General features: G+C 37.7%; 1 protein-coding gene across 2 annotated transcripts in view; it reads right to left on the reverse strand.

Moving 5' to 3' along the window:
* CNTN5 (contactin 5) overlaps nucleotides 1–18,766 on the reverse strand; it is a 1,232,567-nt gene that overhangs the window by 24,987 nt on the left and 1,188,814 nt on the right. For both annotated transcript variants that reach the window (XM_073239418.1, XM_037025637.2), the window contains one exon: nucleotides 15,468–15,577. In XM_073239418.1, the coding sequence (XP_073095519.1) occupies nucleotides 15,468–15,577 (110 nt within the window). The remainder of the gene's footprint in view (nucleotides 1–15,467; nucleotides 15,578–18,766) is intronic.

Consider the following 18,766-nt stretch of genomic DNA (forward strand, 5'->3'; position numbering starts at 1 on the left):
TTCCTGATGGGTCATTTTAACAGAATGTCAAAAATGTTCCAAGTATTTGTAAAATTAAATAAGTTGAAGTCTACCTTGGTGATTTCATTTTTTGTATGGATGCTCTGTGTGTACAAATATGTGTTATGTAATAGACAGTGAAACTGTGGATGGACGTATCATGAGCTCAGGATGGCTGGATTTAGGAATGAGAAAACCCCTGTTTAAAGATGTTACAGTAAATTCACTTTTTTGTCAAAGAGTGAAAAAATGGGAAATACTCTGAATATGATAAAGGATATCACCAACTCCCCTTTTGGTTCTTTATGTGGACAAAATATATTCAGGTAAATGTTCGAATATTCTTCAAAATAAAATGGATTGTGTAAAAATTTTAGTAGAAAAAAATTGAAAAGTTAGAGAATTTCCTCCATGAAGCAATGTATCTGGAAACAAATGCAACAGAAGCACAGTAAACTGAGTAATTAATTGCTTTCTAAAAGAACTCTGCAGAGTTGCTGTAGGTCAGAGGAAGGAACAAGTAATCGAAATGTTCTTCAATTTTCTTTTGATTTGCTGATTTTTGAAAAATATAAATAGTTTTATTTAGCTTCCCAATGTAAGGAAATAACTCAAGAAGGAAATCTAATGATAGGCACATGAAAGCTATTTGATTTAAATCAGAATCCTCAGAATTTCAGAAAAGGAAGGGTAGAATTGGCGTCTTATTTTCTTTTTTACAAGTTAGTGTTTCATACTCTTATTTTTATATAGTCATAATAAAAAGCCAAAGAGAATCAGTAAAACAGCTGCTACCCACACACCATACGGAAAATAAAATAGACTTTTTGGTGACTGGCTTCATTTCTGCTTTTCCTTCTTGAATTTATATCCGAAATTCTGTTTTTTACACACACACACACACACCCTCCACCCCCTACACAAATTAAATGCAAATTGCCTCGTATGAGTTATTGTCACAGAAGCCTGAGACCCGTTTATTTTTGTCTCCAGCTCTGATGATTAGAGTCAGATTATAAAATACAGTCCAATTATAAAACCACAACAATCTCATCCCTCTCATCTTAAGAAATCCTCACTACAACTTATTTTATAAGCCAAAGCCATACTGCTGTTTTTTCAGTGCAATCAATAAGTGGAAATGGCTTTAGTGACATGTCTAAAATGAACTTTTGAGTTATATATTGTCTGAAAGGTCTAGAATAAAAGACTCTTACACAGCCCAGGAGAAGGAATCACTAGGGGTATCTTCTAGTGAAAATTGTAAAAGGGGACAAGTTGTTTTGTGTTTTGTTCCTTTTAATAATAAGCATGGAGAAGTTCATAGAACTAAGACACTGTGTACTTGTCCCTTGAGACAAAAAATACACTGTTGCTTATTGTTGAAATGATTCCAGTCATTAAAATGATGGAAAGACAGTTAATAATACTCTTACAAAAAGGCCACAATAAATACAAGCACCATAAATTTGGTAATCTTAATCTTGGGGGATTGTGTTTCAGAGGCAGAATATATAACAGTATTTTTTAGAAATTGTGTCTAGAAAATTTCCATTTTATTTTGAGTAAATAAATATTTTAACTGATTATTTTATTTTTAGAAAAATGGAGGGACAGAAGCATATGCTCATATCAACAGAAACTTATACCCATACAGGGTCTTGACATGGTTTTATTCTCAATGTTCCTTTAGAGGATCAAGATGCTAAGGGGTCCTGGGGGCAATTGTGGACGTGAAAATTACATGGTTCCAATACCTTTCCCTCTCCCTTTTATTTACTTAAATTTCTCTTAACTATGCATCAATATTAGTCTGTGAGCTTTCTGAGAGAAGGAACTAGGTCTTATTAATTTTTTCCTTCTCACTGTCTAGCACAGTATCTGATACGTAAGAGCTTGAAGAATGAAGGGAAGAAAAAGTAAATCGTTCAGCATTGCATTATCACAGAGTTTCCTTCATCTTTCCTCCTGATCTGGGAAAATCAGAGAAAAGGTGATGAAATATGGCTTGTCTTTCTTTACTTCCTCTCCTTGCCAGACTGGTATCTGCTCTGATTTTGTATGCTCATAAAAATCCTGGTGTTTCTGGAAAAGCTTGAGAGGCTCCACTCTAGGATTCAGGAATTACATTCTCAGGACATTTAATGCTGGTGGGTTCATAAATTCAAAACTGAACCTAATAATTTACTTGCACGGGCCATTGACAGGATGGCAATGCAGATGGGGCAGTCATGGTTATTCATGAATTAGAGTTGTTCAATAAATGTAACCCATTTTCAATTTTCAATGCTGCATGTCATAAATTATTCACATATCTTACATGTGAAATTTCACATATCTCTCTGTCAGTGCTTTCCACACATAGTCTCTACAGTCATGAAATCACAAGCTGCTTCCATATAAATAACCAAAAATCTTAAATGAGTGGTTCTAAGAGAATGTCAACAAAATTGTTCAAGTATTTGTAAAATACAGTTAGATTGGTGTTTGCATTTGTGATTTCATATTCTTTCTTATTTCCTCAGATGGTCATTTTTGTAGGTAGTACTAGATTTGTAGAAGGCAATCTCAAAGGTTTCTTGAAAAGAAAGGCCCATCTTTTTTTCTTTTCACAGCAGAGTTCTAATCTAGCTTCACTGTGACATTTAGAAATGTTTATGTGTAGATCCACTTAGAAATTAAAAGGGATGATATTACTAACATGTTCCGAGTCCCTTCAGCATTAAACTCATTTTCTGGTGTGCGAGGAGCTGTCTTCCTCCCGCATCTGTCTTCTTGCATAGCTGTTCCTACCATCTGAAAGCCACTTTCATTCTATTAGATAGAGCAATTAGTCAACTCAAAAACACAAATTATTTGATTAAAACATAGTTTAGATCAAAATGCTTGGATCATTATTTCTTAACCAATTAACATGCAACTGAGACATCCTTATAAGACAAAAATGCCAAATGTAGATAGATTATAGACAGATGGTATCAGGGAAAGTCTTCTATTGAGATCCTTACTGCTGCCTTATAGGGCGGGAGGCTACATCCGGGAAAAAATGTCAAGATCAAGCCATCAAGCACAATGAGCTACCAAGATTAGATCAGGTTAGGATTAAAAACCAAAAAACAAAACCAAAGAAAAAAAATGAAAAGTTCTCCCTTGCTAGACTGTGAACTTTAAAAGGGCAGGGACTCTTTTACTCATTGTTTTAGCCCACACGCTGCATGAAAGCATAGCAGGAAGTCAATAAATATTAGGAGATCAGGTAAAGATACAGTAGCCTTAGGACTTCACTGTCCTTGATGATGTCCAACTCCTCTCTAAATAACCCTTGCTCAAGGATAGCCTCCCATGATCAGCAAAACAGAAAATACAAAGGTTTCAGAGTCATGTAAGCCACATACTGGCACAAGTTCGATTACTTATTAAGGGAAATGTATTGAAGTGTTATCATTACTTAATACCGCACTACGTATTCCAGAGACAGTTCATCACTATCAAAATGGCAGGTAAGTATGTACTGACAGAAATCACATTTTAAAAGGCAATAAATCTGTGCACAAGGATTCAGGAATGATTATTTCTCATTTACCTCTCTATAATTCTTGGTATTTCAAAGGAAATTTCCAATATAAAAGTCTCATCTTGACTTCTTGTAACTGCTTTGGTCTGAGGCTAAAACAGTTTTCTGAAGTACAGCTAATTAGATTCACTTATTATGACCTTTGCAGAAAAACATATTCAGATGTTGAGCCTGGCTCTTCACCATTTCTTTTTTTTTTTTAACTTTATTTTGGTATCATTAATCTACATTTACATGAAGGACATTATGTTTACTAGGCTCCCCCCTTCACCAAGTCCCCCCCACATACCCATTCACAGTCACTGTCCATCAACATAGCAAGATGTTATAAAATCACTACTTGTCTTCTCTGTGTTGCACAGCCATCCCCATGCCGCCCCCCCCCCCCCACTATACATGCTAATCATAACGCCCCCTTTCTTTTTTCCCACCCTTATTCCTCCCTTCCCACCCATCCTCCTCAGTCCTTTTCCCTGTGATAACTGTTAGTCCATTCTTAGGTTCTGTGCTTCTGCTACTGTTTTGTTCCTTCGGTTTTCTTTGGTTCTTATACTCCACATAGGAGTGAAATCATTTGGTACTTGTCTTCCTCCGCCTGGCTTATTTCACTGAGCATAATACCCTCTAGCTCCATCCATGTTGTTGCAAATGGTAGGATTTCTTTATTTCTTATGGCTGAATAGTATACCATTGTGTATATGTACCACCTCTTCTTTATCCATTCATCTACTGATGGACACTTAGGTTGCTTCCATTTCTTGGCTATTGTAAATAGTGCTGCGATAAACATAGGGGTGCATCTGTCTTTTTCAAACTGGAGTGCTGCATCCTTAGGGTAAATTCCTAGAAGTGGAATTCCTGGGTCAAATGGGAAGTCTATTTTGAGCATTTTGAGGAATGTCCATAGTGCTTTCCACAATGGCTGAACTAATTTACATTCCCACCAGCAGTGTAGGAGGGTTCCCCTTTCTCCACAACCTCGCCAACATTTGTTGTTGTTTGTCTTTTGGATGGTAGCCATCCTTACTGGTGTGAGGTGATAGCTCATTGTGGTTTTAACTTGCATTTCTCTGATAACTAGTGATGTGGAGCATCTTTTCATGTGTCTGTTGGCCATCTGAATTTCTTCATTGGAGAACTGTCTGTTCAGCTCCTCTGCCCATGTTTTAATTGGATTATTCACTTTTTATTTGTTGAGGTGTGTGAGCTCTTTATATATTTTGGATGTCAACCCTTTATTGGATCTGTCATTTATGAATATATTCTCCCATACTGTAGGATACCTTTTTGTTCTATTGATGGTGTCCTTTGCTGTACAGAAGCTTTTCAGCTTGATATAGTCCCATTTGTTCATTTTTGCTTTTGTTTCCCTTGTCCGGGTAGATATGTTCAAGAAGAGGTCACTCATGTTTATGTCTAAGAGATTTTTGCCTATGTTTTTTTCTAAGAGTTTTATGGTATCATGACTTACATTCAAGTCTTTGATCCATTTCGAATTTACTTTTGTGTATGGGGTTAGACAGTGATCCAGTTTCATTCTCTTACATGTAGCTGTCCAGTTTTGCCAGCACCATCTGTTGAAGAGACTGTCATTTCCCCACTGTATGTCCATGGCTCCTTTATCGAATATTATTTGACCATATATGTTTGGGTTAATGTTTGGAGTCTCTATTCTGTTCCATTAGTCTGTGGCTCTGTTCTTGTGCCAATACCAAATTGTCATGATTACTGTGGCTTTGTAGTAGAGCTTGAAGTTGGGGAGTGAGATCCCCCCACTTTATTCTTCTTTCTCAGGATTGCTTTAGCTACTTGGGGTCTTTGGTGTTTCCATATGAATTTTTGAACTCTTTGTTCCAGTTAATTGAAGAATGCTTTTGGTAATTTGATAGGGATTGCATCGAATCTGTATATTGCTTTGGGCACAATGGCCATTTTGACAATATTAATTTTTCCTAGCCAGGAGCATGGGATGAGTTTCCATTTGTTAGTGACCTCTTTAATTTCTCTTAAGAGTGTCTTATAGTTTTCAGGGTATAGGTCTTTCACTTCCTTGGTTAGGTTTATTCCTAGGTATTTTATTCTTTTTGATGCTATTGTGAAAGGAATTGTCTTCCTGATTTCTCTTTCTATTAGTTTATTGTTAGTGTATAGGAAAGCCACATATTTCTGTGTGTTAATTTGTATCCTGCCACTTTGCTGTATTCTGATATTAGCTCTAGTAGTTTCAGAGTGGAGTCTTTAGGGTTTTTTATGTACAATATCATGTCATCTGCAAATAGTGACAGTTTGACCTCTTCTTTACCAATATGGATTCCTTGTATTTCTTTGTTTTGTCTAATTGCTGTGGCTAGAACCTCCAGTACTATGTTGAATAACAGTGGGGAGAGCGGGCATCCCTGTCTTGTTCCCAATCGCAGAGGAAAAGCTTTCAGCTTTTCGCTGTTCAGTATGATGTTGGCTGTGGGTTTATCAGATATGGCCTTTACTATGTTGAGGTACTTGCCCTCTGTACCCATTTTGTTGAGAGTTTTTATCATGAATGGATGTTGAATTTTGTCAAATGCTTTTTCAGCATCTATGGAGATGATCATGTGGTTTTTGTCTTTCTTTTTGTTGATGTGGTGGATGATGTTGATGGATTTTCGAATGTTGTACCATCCTTGCATCGCTGGGATGAATCCCACTTGGTCATGTTGTATGATCCTTTTGATGTATTTTTGAATTTGGTTTGCTCATATTTTGTTGAGTATTTTTGCATCTACGTTCATCAGGGATATTGGTCTGTAGTTTTCTTTTTTGGTGGGGTCTTTGCCTGGTCTTGGTATTAGGGTGATGTTGGCTTCATAGAATGAGTTTGGGAGTATTCCCTTCTCTTCTATTTTTTTGGAAAACTTTAAGGAGAGTGGCTAATATGTCTTCTCTGTATGTCTGATAAAATTCCAAGGTAAATCCATCTGGACCAGGGGTTTTGTTCTTTGGTAGTTTTTTGATTAACACTTCAATTTCGTTGCTGGTAATTGGTCTGTTTAGATTTTCTGTTTCTTTCTGGGTCAGTCTTGGAAGGTTGTATTTTTCTAAGAAGTTGTCCATTTCTCCTAGGTTTCCCAGCTTGTTAGCATATAGGTTTTCATAGTACTCTCTAATTATTCTTTGTATTTCTGTGGGGTCCGTCGTGATTTTTCCTTTCTCGTTTCTGATTCTGTTGATTGGTGTTGACTCTCTTTTCTCTTAACAAGTCTGGCTAGAGGCTTATCTATTTTGTTTATTGTCTCAAAAAACCAGCTCTTGGTTTCACTGATTTTTGCTATTGTTTTATTCTTCTCAATTTTATTTATTTCATCTCTGATCTTTATTATGTCCCTCCTTCTGCTGACCTTAGGCCTCATTTGTTCTTCTTTTTCCAATTTCGATAATTGTGACATTAGACTATTCATTTGGGATTGTTCTTTCTTCTTTAAATATGCCTAGATTGCTATATACTTTCCTCTTAAGACTGCTTTTGCTGTATCCCACAGTAGTTGGGGCTTTGTGTTGTTGTTGTCATTTGTTTCCATATATTCCTGGATCTCCATTTTAATTTGGTCATTGATCCATTGATTATTTAGGAGCATGTTGTTAAGCCTCCATGTGTTTGTGAGCCTTTTTGCTTTCTTTGTACAGTTTATTTCTAGTTTTATTCCTTTGTGGTCTGAAAAGTTGGTTGGTAGGATTTCAACTTTTTGGAATTTACTGAGGCTCTTTTTGTGGCCTAGTATGTGGTCTATTCTGGAGAATGTTTCATGTGCACTTGAGAAGAATGTGTATCCTGTTACTTTAGGATGTAGAGTTCTATAGATGTCTATTAGGTCCATCTGTTCTAGTGTGTTGTTCAGTGCCTCTGTGTCCTTACTTATTTTTTGTCTGGTGGATCTGTCCTTTGGAGTGAGTGGTATGTTGAAGTCTCCCAAAATGAATGCATTGCATTCTATTTCCTCCTTTAGTTCTGTTAGTATTTGTTTCACATATGTTGGTGCTCCTGTATTGGGTGCATATACATTTATAATGGTTATATCCTCTAGTTGGACTGAGCCCTTTATCATTATGTAATGTCCTGCTTTATCTTTTGTTACTTTATTTTGAAGTCTGTTTTGTCTGATACTAGTATTGCAACACCTGCTTTTTTCTCTTTGTTGTTTGCATGAAATATCTTTTTCCATCCCTTGACTTTAAGTCTGTGCATGTCTTTGGGTTTGAGCATATGGATGGGTCTTGCTTTTTTATCCATTCTATTACTCTGTGTCTTTTGATTGGTACATTAAGTCCATTTACATTTAGGGTGATTATTGAAAGGTATATACTTATTGCCATTGCAGGCTTTAAGTTTGTGGTTACCAAAGGTTCAAGGTTAGGTCCTTTACTATCTTACTGTCTAACTTAACTCGCTTATTAAGCTATTATCAACACAGTCTGATGATTCTTTATTTCTCTCCTTTCTTATTCCTCCTCCTCCCTTCTTCATATGTTGGGTGTTTTGTTCTGTGCTCTTTTCAGGAGTGCTCCCATATAGACAAATCCCTGTAAGTTGCCCTGTAGAGGTGGTTTGTGGGAGACAAATTCCCTGAACTTTTGCTTGTCAGGGAATTGTTTAATCCCTCCTTGATATTTAAATGATAATTGTGTTGGCTACAGTATTCTTGGTTCGAGGCCTTTCTGTTTCATTGCATTAAGTATATCATGCCATTCTCTTCTGGCCTGTAAGGTTTCTGTTGAGAAGTCTGATGATAGCCTGTTGGGTTTTCCTGTGTAGGTGACCTTTTTTTTCTCTCTGGCTACCTTTAATACTCTGTCCTTTTCTTTGATCTTTGCCATTTTAATTATTATGTGTCTTGGTATTGCCCTCGTTGGATCCCTTGTCATGGGAGTTCTGTGTACCTCTGTGGTCTGAGAGGCCATTTACTCCCCTAATTTGGGGAAGTTTTCAGCAATTATTTCTTCAAAGACACTTTCTATCCTTTTTTCTCTATTCTTCTTCTGGTACCCCTATAATGTGGATATTGTTCCTTTTGGATTGGTCACACAGTTCTCTTAATATTCTTTCATTCCTGGAGATCCTTTTATCTCTCTCTGCATCAGCTTCTCTGTGTTCCTGTTCTCTGTTTTCTAGTCCATTAATGGTCTCTTGCATCTCTTCCAGTCTGCTTTGAAGTCCTTCCAGAGCTTGTTTTATTTCTGTATTCTCCCTCCTTATTTTTACATATTTCTCTGCAAGTTCATCAGCATGGTTATGAGTTTTGTTTTGAATTCTTTTTCAGGAAGATTGGTTAAATCTATCTCCCCAGGTTCATTCTCAGGGGAAGATGTCGAAGATGTCTGGGTTAGTCTTGTCTGGATCAAATTTTTTTGCCTTTTCATGTTGATAGGTGCAGTGTGTGCTATTGACTCATCTTTCATCTGGGAGAGTCAAGACTCTTTCCACTTGGCTCCTGGCCTTTCTTTACTGGGACAACTGTGACCCCTAGTGGCGTGTGTTGGGCAATTGCATGTAGACTGGGTCTCTGTATCTTTCCTGGCCGGTATGGAGGAAGCTCCCTTGCTGTGGGCGTGGCCAGCATCAGGCTGCTGCTCTGCTATGGCAGGGCCGGGGAGGGGTAATGGGTGTGGGGCTGTTTGGCTCTTTACCTCTGTGAGGGCTCTCAGAGCTGTTGCCCAGGGGGTTAGTGTGCCCGGACTTCCCTGGAATTTCCAGCTGCTTGACTGTGACCCGGGATGCTTCCATCCAGCTGTGGGGTCCTTGTCCCTTTAAGACTTTCAAAAAGCACTCGCTTTTCTTTGTCCCAGGGGCGCCAGCTGCCAGACCCGCTCACAGGTCTTACTGTCCTGCTTCCCTAGTTTCTAGCACCCCATGCATGCACTGTGTCTGCGCTCTGGTGCGGATGGCTAGGGCTGGGTGTTTAGCAGTCCTGGGCTCCCTCTCTCTCCCTGCTCTGACTCCTCTCCTCCCGCTGGGAGCTGTGGTGAGGGGCCTTGTGTCCCACTGGGCTGCAGCTTGTATCTTACCCTTTTCACCAGGCGCTGGGTTCTTGCAGGTGCAGATGTGGTCTGGCTGTGGTCCTGTATCTTCTGGTCTCTCTTTCAGGGATAGTTGTATTTGTTGTATTTTCAAAAATATCTATGTTTTTGGGAGGACATTCCTACTGTCCTACTCACGCCGCCATCTTGACTCCGCCTCCTCTTCACCATTTCTGATATTAACACTGGAGAGTTGTGATTGTCACATACATCAAAATATCTTGGTATCCTGACAAGAGACTTAGAAGATTCTACAGCAAATAAAGATGTTGCTAGGCTGAGAGCTCTGAATTGAGGTTTTTATCTTCCCAAATTGTTGCCATTAATCACTATTTAATGCTAGTATTTTTAGGGGTATTAGATGTCTACAACCTGAAGTAACCAAATAGATTATGTAAGAGATATTGATGACATTTAATTATGTAAGTTTTTTGAAGATCACCAATAACCTCTAAATCCAACAGTCACTCTAAACCCAATCTCACTTGATCTCTTAGCATCTCTTTTTTTTTAAATTAGCTCTTTTACTTTCTTTGATGCCTCCCATACCTGGATTTCCCTCTGTCAGACTGATCTCTCCTTGTCAATTGCCTTACAGATTCTTCCTCTTCAGCAAATTTCTAAATGCTCACTGTATCAGGGCCCAGATTGGTCCCCATTCATTCCCTTCCTGATCCTCTCCTGTCCTCTCCTCTGGAATTTCATCCTTGGTGCTTCCATCAGGTAACATGGCTTTAAATACCACCCCTATATCTACCACCTTAATGTCTTCAGCTCTGATCTCCTAATTAGACTCCAGACTTATATATCCTATTTCCTACCTGCCTTATCTTCTTAGACTTACAATAGTCATCTCAAATTTAATTAACCCAAAACAGAACTGCTTGATTTCTCACATTCAATCTAGTCTTTGTCCAGTTTCACCTTTTTTTGTAAATGGCACTATCAGTCATCCATTTGACCAAGGAAGCAATGTAGGAAACATCATTTTTTTTAATCTCCACATCTGATAAGTCAGCAACTCTGTCTCTGAAATACATTTACTTCTCTCCTATTCTATTCTGTCACCGCAGTCTTAGTTGCCATCATTTCTTACTTGGTTACTTGGATTACTGCTGTAACCTCCTACCTTCTACTCCAGGCCCTTCTCCCTTTCCCATTTCATTCTTCACATAAGAGAGTTTTAAAAAAAATGTAAATCAGACATTGTCACACCCCTCCTGAAATTACTCCAGTGGCTTTCCACCACATTTGAGAGTACGAACTCTCTCCATAGTCTTTATATCTCTACATAATATTGTCTCTGCCTACCTCTCTGACTACTTTTAATTCCAACTCACACCATTGCTAAGATATGGTTGCTCCACTTCCTTCTGTTTTTAAAGGAAACAGGTATGTTCTACCTTTGAATGCCTGTATTGTTATCTAAGTTTATTTCAATCACTTGCTGATTTATTTCTTTACTTATTTATATTTGTCATTTCCCATTAGGATACAACATTCATAAGAGGGGAACATTTTCTATCCACACATTTTAATTCAGGAAAAACAAGACAGGTGGCTGAAAACCCTGTATCTGCTATTTTCAAAACGGCACATAGTTAGTGTCTTTATAATAACTAGCTCTTCCAGACATTACTGGTAAAGTTGCAATTATGGTTAGAAAAATAACTCAGAGGACTGATATGATAAGTACATATAATTTGAAATGAACCTCACTGGCTTCAGTGATCAACAAAACCACAAACTTGCTTTATGGTCACCATGCTCAGAATTCCACCATTAGTAGAAACAGCTGGGATTGTGGAAGAGACTTGAGGAGGAAGACAGTGACGAGATGAAAATTAACCTTTAGGGAGTTACTACATTTTAGTAATATTTAGTCGTGAAGTCTTTTACTAAGTGAAAAAAGAAAAAAAGGAAAAGACAATAAAAAAGGTGAGAAGATGAGAGCAGTGAGTTCTAGGGTGGGTAAGGTGAAGGATGGACACAGAGCTCCCCTTGAAGAGAAAAAAAGTGCAGACAAGAGAGGGTGGGAGAGATGCTGATATGCCTTATTTCTATCACATTTGTTTGTAAATCTATATGCAACTACCCAGTTATGAGACAGTATAAAATAAAATAATCTTTGTTGAGTATATTTTCTTAAAATACTGTTAACATCATATTTGACCATTGAATTATAAATGTTTTAATTATTTTCTGAATATAAAAGCACACCTTTAATTTTCCATTTAAAAAGATATTGATTTTTGGGGAAACAAGGTGTCATATTTTTTGAAACTACAATTTATAAGGCACTGTAAAATAGAACAGAAGTTACTGTCCTGTGGATTCTGCATTGTTTCTATGTATAAAAATAGTTTTCAGAATTTGGGTCAATTTCTTTTAATTAAAAAATGTGCTCATTGTGATTATTCCAGAATTTGATTAATTCCTATTAGTATTCCTTCCTTAAGAATATTCCATTTTTGCGTGTAGTAAGTTGTCATTTTGAATGAAATAAATTGAGCAAAACCTTTGTAGTCTGACACTTCTGAATGTCATTCTTGAGTGATCTTGACTTTGATCTCCAGTCAAGTCCTGATCAGTAGTCTTCCAAGAAACCCCTCTTATTAAGGTCGCCAGGGTCTCTGCGTCGCCATATCCATCTGGCGATCTTACACTTTATCTTCTGAATTTTTCAGCAGCATTCTAATCAGTAGCACAGTCTATCTTGAATTTCTCCTTTTGGCTTCTGAATTAATTTCTTCAGTGCCTCCCTTAGTTCCTCTGGTCAGACTCTCCTCCTTTCTGAGCTCCACGTGAGGCACCACAGGGCTTAATTCTCAGAAGTCATTTTTATCAACACTCAGGGATCTCAGCCGGCACATACACAAAACCACGTACATACTGTGGATTCCGCAGTTATAGCTTCATCTCTAACCTTTCTGTTAACACAAGACCTATTTGATGACTCTTTTTGGGAATAAAAAGGCTCATGAAACTCAATACATTTAAAAGAGGATCATTGATTTCTTTCTCTAAAACCCACACTCCTCTCTTAGTTCCTCTTCAATGTGAATGTCGAGTCATTCACTCAGTTTCTTGGGTCAAAAAGCTCTGGAATTAGCTTTGACTCTTCTCTTTCTTTCAGCCCACATCCAACACATTTTCACCTCTTCACACCTCCATTCAGAACACATCTCGAAAGGCCCACTTCTCATCAGCTCCACTGTGACGCCTCCAGCCCAAAGCCAGGGCACCGTCGCCCAGGTGGGAGCGGCTGCCTCCCTGCTGTTCTCTTCCGAGTCTTCTCTGGGGTCCATTCGCTACCCTCCGGATTCAATCCTGACTTTAATCTCGCTGTCCAAAACCCTTTAATGCCTTCTCTTCACATTTAGGATAAAATCCACATTCCTTTCCACAGTTCATAAGACCCCATCCACCTAGTCCTTATCCTGGTGATTCGTCCGTCACCCAGCTGTCACTTTCCCTGTTGCTCACTGCGGTCTCTCCACAATCTCTCTCCCCCTGTTCTTTGTTCTTCAAATAAGGCCAGTGTGCTCTTGCTTCAGAGCCTGTGGGTGGTCTTCTCTCTGTCTCTCTCTCTCTCTCACTTGGTCAGGTTTCTACTCAAATGTCCAACTGCAGAAAGAGTGACTTCTCAGACCTCTATAAATAGCAGACTCATTCTCTATCCACTTGCTCTACCCGTTTTGGTTTTCTATATAGCAGTTGTCATCAACTGAGATTATATCATACATTTATCTGTTAGCTTGTTTATCGTTTACTTCTATAGTATAACATATATAATATAAGCTTCACAAGGACAGGGATTTTAGTTTGCTTATTGTTTTATCCCTAGCATAGAGTTCAGTATCTAGTTCTTAGTAGGCTTTCAACAAATATTTGTTGAATTAATGAATGGATGATTGATATTGAGGAAGGGAAGAATTGTGCACAAATCTAAATCTTACATGATCTGTGCAGAACCTCCTGTAGAGCTATCATTACAGGTGAGTCACAGTAAGAATGTGATATGGTGCTATTAATAAGGACAGGCAGAAAAATGATTGAGGATGGCTGGCTGTGAGCAGAGCACCACATTGAGATGTAGGAGCCTGATTCTCACTTTCCTGTTCACCGGGACACATTTTGTGGCTTTCTAAAAGTATGTATATCAGATGTTCTGATTCAGAGGTATAGCTAGAGTACACTTACTTAATTGTTTTAGGTTAGGCTTCCTAGAAGCAGAGCTTGGGACAGATTTGAGTGCATGTGATTTATCCTGAAAGTGACTGCAGGTAAATCTGTAAGGAAAGGAGGAAAGGAGGAGGGGAAAGGCAGGCAGCTGAGCACCTGTGTGGTCCCAGGGAATCTGGCCTTGGCCTGATACATACGGCAAAGACTGTAGATCATACACTGCACATAAAGTTGTTTTCTCTTTGACGCGAGGGACTATTGCCAGTCAGTGCCAAACAGTCACTGTCCTTGGGCTGCCTGATTGTGGGGGAGGTAACTTTTCAGGTAAGGCCCTCAGTGGAAGGCAGTGCTCCAGAGGGAAGACAGAGAACCACTAGCAGCTGACATTCACAGCAGCTGGGGGACGTGCACCGGCCCAGTGAAGGAACTGGGGCCACCCTAATTCCTTCTACAATGGTGTTAAGAGGGTCTGACTGTGAAACACAGATATTCATTGATTCAACAAATAGTTAATGTACTGTCAGTTGCTGGGATTCATTGGTGAACAGATACCGTCCCTGCATCACGGAGAGGGAGAAAGGAGACTATCTTAACCAAATAAACATGCAATCATGGTAAGATACATACTGACTTATCATTCCAAATAATGAATTAAAGCAATATTGTAGAAATAAATCCATGATGGTGTATAGGTGATGGTTTCCTAGAAATAATCCTTGCTGTAAGTCTTAGAATGATTGCATAAATTCATTATCACAGTAATCATCATCTAATGCTAGTCATATACTAATCAAATATTTCTCAGGCATTATTTGAAAACTGAAATAGAATAAAAAGTGTGTTCTCAGCCTAGAAACCATGTTGGTGTACAAGTCCTGTACATGATCACTATTCAAAAATCAAGATGACATCCTGTTAGGAGTTGAAACAGAGGAATAGAGCTAAAAAGTTTAAAGGCAATGAAGATATTGCATTGGATGCTAATAATTTTTTTTGTTTTTAGAAATTATCCCCATACTTAGCAAGAGCTGTATGAGAAGAAGTGACCTCGTTTTCACGGAATATGCAACTTCACAGACTGCCCACGATCCTCTAGTCCATGTGAAGGCTAAAATTTCATTGAAGTCATTGAATTGTTATGTAATGTTCACCATCATAAGGCTGGTATAACTGTGTTTAAAAATATAAAAAGTTAAGGGACAAAAAGATCATTTGAGTGAATAGGCATAGATCATTATGTTCCAAGCAAATTTTGAGAAGTCAGTATGGGAGGTAAGATTTGCCAACATAGTACAATAGGAAGACTTCTTCATACACTAAATTATTGGAGGGAAATACACAAAAACATTTTATAAACAACCAATAAGTTGGATATCAGTAAATATCCATCTGTAGCTCCTGATTTTTATCTAAAGTTCTATTTTCATCTGTTTAAAAAAAATTATTTGCATGGTGCTGTGGAAACTACTGTATCAAAAAGTAAGCCAGCTAGTGACCAACATAATACATGTCAGTAAAATAGTGTATTTCTTAACTTCTTTGACAGAGAGCAAAATTTCAAAGGAATAGAGTTCTGTTGAAGTATCACCAGACCATGTCTTTAGGAGAATGCGGTGCCAGCAGAAATAACAAGGCTTATTTTCAATAATTCAGTTCATACCTCAAATCCCTGTGGTCTTCCTAGACTTTCTTTAATATGTTTCCATGCAACAAGAATCTCCGACACAGACATACTTGTGGCCTTCACATCTGTGGGAGCAGCACTGGGTTCTGTATGAAGAAAGTGGAAATAATAAACCTCAGTGGCAACAACGTGTGTCTATCAAAGCATTGCACCTGAATCTGTCAGATGTTTCTTCCTTCTGCCTTGTTTTTGAAATGAAATGCTGTGGTAGCCATGAAAAACACAGGAAGGTAAAAGGATGATCTTTTTGGATGTTTATATTTGGGTCAGATCTCATCAATACCTTACCAACGACAAATGACAATTCTACTAAGACAAGCAAAGATCTTTATTCTTGGATTAACTGGGCTGTTCTGGAGAAGTACAAATTTTCTGACTTGTCTGCCAGTCTAGCATAATGATCACAACAATGGATGAGGGAATAAGGCTTGGCTTTATGCTATCGCAGCTGTTGTTTTTGCCTTCAAAACATTTTTTATTTATTTACCTTTAGGCAAGTTGCTTCACCTCTTCCTAAGCCCCAGTTCTGTTATCTGTAATATGTGCCTAATAAGAATACTTATCGCATAGATTTTTCAGGTTAGCTTTAGTTGGACTAGTACACATAAAATATTTAGCATGGTGCTTGGCACTTAAAATACACATTAAAAAATTATCACTTATTATTTTATTTTGTATCTTGTGCAAAGATCAAAACTTCATTAGATTTTTTGTTGTTCTGAGCACAAAACTACATTTCCATGGTTGTATAAGGAATATGTTATGAATCATGATATTTAAAAGGCAGGCGTTGACTTTTAAGACAGGTATGGACTGAAAAGAAAAGTCCCCGAAGGTCTCAGTGCTATTGCTCAAAACTACCTTTTCATTTGCTCCTATGCTCAGTGACCTTTCTCACTATTTTTTTTCCAAATATACCATGTCTGATTGGCATCCATCAAGAAGTGCACTTTATTTGAGGTTGCACTCTCTGTGAGGAACAAAATATTTCCAGCTTTGACATTGCTGAATCATAAATACGGTGTCACAAACACACATTAAATGACACGGCAGAATAAAGGCCATACATTCCTTCAAACAGTTGTGTACACAGTCAGTTTAAAAAACCTCCACCCTGTAAAAAATGTAGAGACTTTGAAACTAATCCCATAGCATTGGTAAGAGTTCAGATTAATCTGTTAAAAAATTTTTTTTTTAAGATTCAGGGAGCCATGTTGCAAAGACAAGAGTTTAAAGTAAGATTTTTAAAAGTCATCATTAGAGAGAGTAAAGGAATTGCAACCATTTCCTGAGATCTTTCCTTCTCTAATGGAAGGTAGTCACACATTCATCTGGAGAACCTTTGTATACTGTTAATTGAAGAATATCAATAAAAAATATCTATCTTTCTTACTATAAGAGATGCTCGTAAAAGACTTTTTCAATGTCTATGTTTGCATCCAGCAATAATTTTGTTTGGTAAGGATTTCATTAAAATCACATGCTATAATCGTGTTAATTCAAAGTGCTTTGGTAAATCTACATTAATCTTTACACAGAAGCTGACATTAATTACTGCCATGGTATAAATTGTAATTTCTCATTCTATTGCCCTTTGAATACCTTTTATTATTTTCTTTTGCACCATGGTTTCCCTCACAATACTTTCCAACTGCCTGTTATTTGTGCATCTACCGATTTTTTAAAAATCTGGGAAAAGCTTCTATTTCATTCTGGAATTCTGATTAGCAGACTTGCAACAAAACTTTTTTTCATTGCTTTTTAACAGGAGTTACATTCTTGATTCTGCAGGTAAATGAAAGGAAATGCTGATCTCCTTAAGGTGTGTACAACGTGATCTCTGGGATTTAGGATATGATTTATTTCAAAGACAGCCATCCTTTGGATATCATTTGCTATTCAGAGCAGTTTTGCCTATCTTTTAAATGAATGCATTGAAAAGGTTTGTGTATCAAATGCCTTCTTTCCGCTTTTATTACTGAAGCAATTACACCTTTGTCAAAGAAGATTTCAGGGGATAAATAATTTCATAAGCAGAAAAGAGAGTGGTTGGGCAGCAGCCTATCTCTCTTTATCTCAAGAGAAAGAAGTTACTTTTCTCTCAGCTTTCTGTAGCCCTATGCAAGCTTAAGTATACCTCTCAAATACAAATAAAAAGGTTTTTTTTTAAGTCAAAAATAAAGGAAAGTTAAAAAAATACTCAAACCTATTTCCTAAATAAGCACCGTAATTTCTATTTAAAAGCTCTGAAGATCTTAAGTCGGGATCAGACCCCGGTTGACACACCATGGTCGCATTCTTGGAGGCTAAATGCTAATGGCTTCATTGAATCGAATGAGGGTGAATGGATCAATCAAGAACTGAAGAGTCATTTTTTATTTGTTTTAGTTTCTGGATATAAATAATATCAGAAGTAGATCCATATTGATCTGAATTGAAAATTTCAGCATGTTAAAAATGTGACCTTAGTCGGTTTGTTTCCAGAAGTTTTGGTACATATTATTTTCAGCTGAGTGAACATTTGCATATGGATCAAAATTTTGTCAGTATGTAAGAGCAACTGACTGAATCACAGAATGCCTGGTTCAGATTGGAGCTAGCTGTCCTGGATCCCACTGTAACTGAGTGATGAGTCAAATTTGGATGGCCAGTTGGTCTCCAGTCATGTTTTTTTGCCCAAGTTATGTGCTAAATTAATTTGTTCCAACACTTCAGAGACAGATAAGAATTTTTGGTTCCTTTGGGAAAAAATGGTGATACTAAGGCTGAATTCTTGGGTATTGGTTGATGAGAAATAGCAGTCGGTCCCCCTCGTCAGGGTCCCATTAGTCAGTCAGTCCCATATTGTTTTCAGTTTGCCAAAGTCCCTACCACTACCTACTGTCTCAGACCAGGACTACTTCACCTATTTATATTTCTTACGGGATATCTATAGGCTTATGAGTTACGGACCTATGTTCTAAGTCCATACCTTCATTTTGCAGATGAAAAAAGTGACATGTACACGGGTTGATTTATCTAAACTCTGTTTCTGGCTCTGAAAGAGCCCCAGCTAGAATTCAGGTCTCAAGTGCTTTTAAATTGGCACCAAGGAAGCAGCAGTTGGCTCAGACTCTCTCTCTTAGAGTTTGTTTTGGGGCAGAAGATATTTTAGAAGGAACGTACATAGTTCATTCTCTTGCTGCCCAATTATTTACAAATAACTGATAGAGGAACAGATGGAATAAGATTAAAAAAATAAAAGAATAAACAAAATAGATGAGGGGAACAACTAA

The sequence above is a fragment of the Manis javanica genome, chromosome 6 (assembly GCF_040802235.1).
Source record: "Manis javanica isolate MJ-LG chromosome 6, MJ_LKY, whole genome shotgun sequence".
Taxonomy (NCBI): Eukaryota; Metazoa; Chordata; class Mammalia; order Pholidota; family Manidae; genus Manis; species Manis javanica.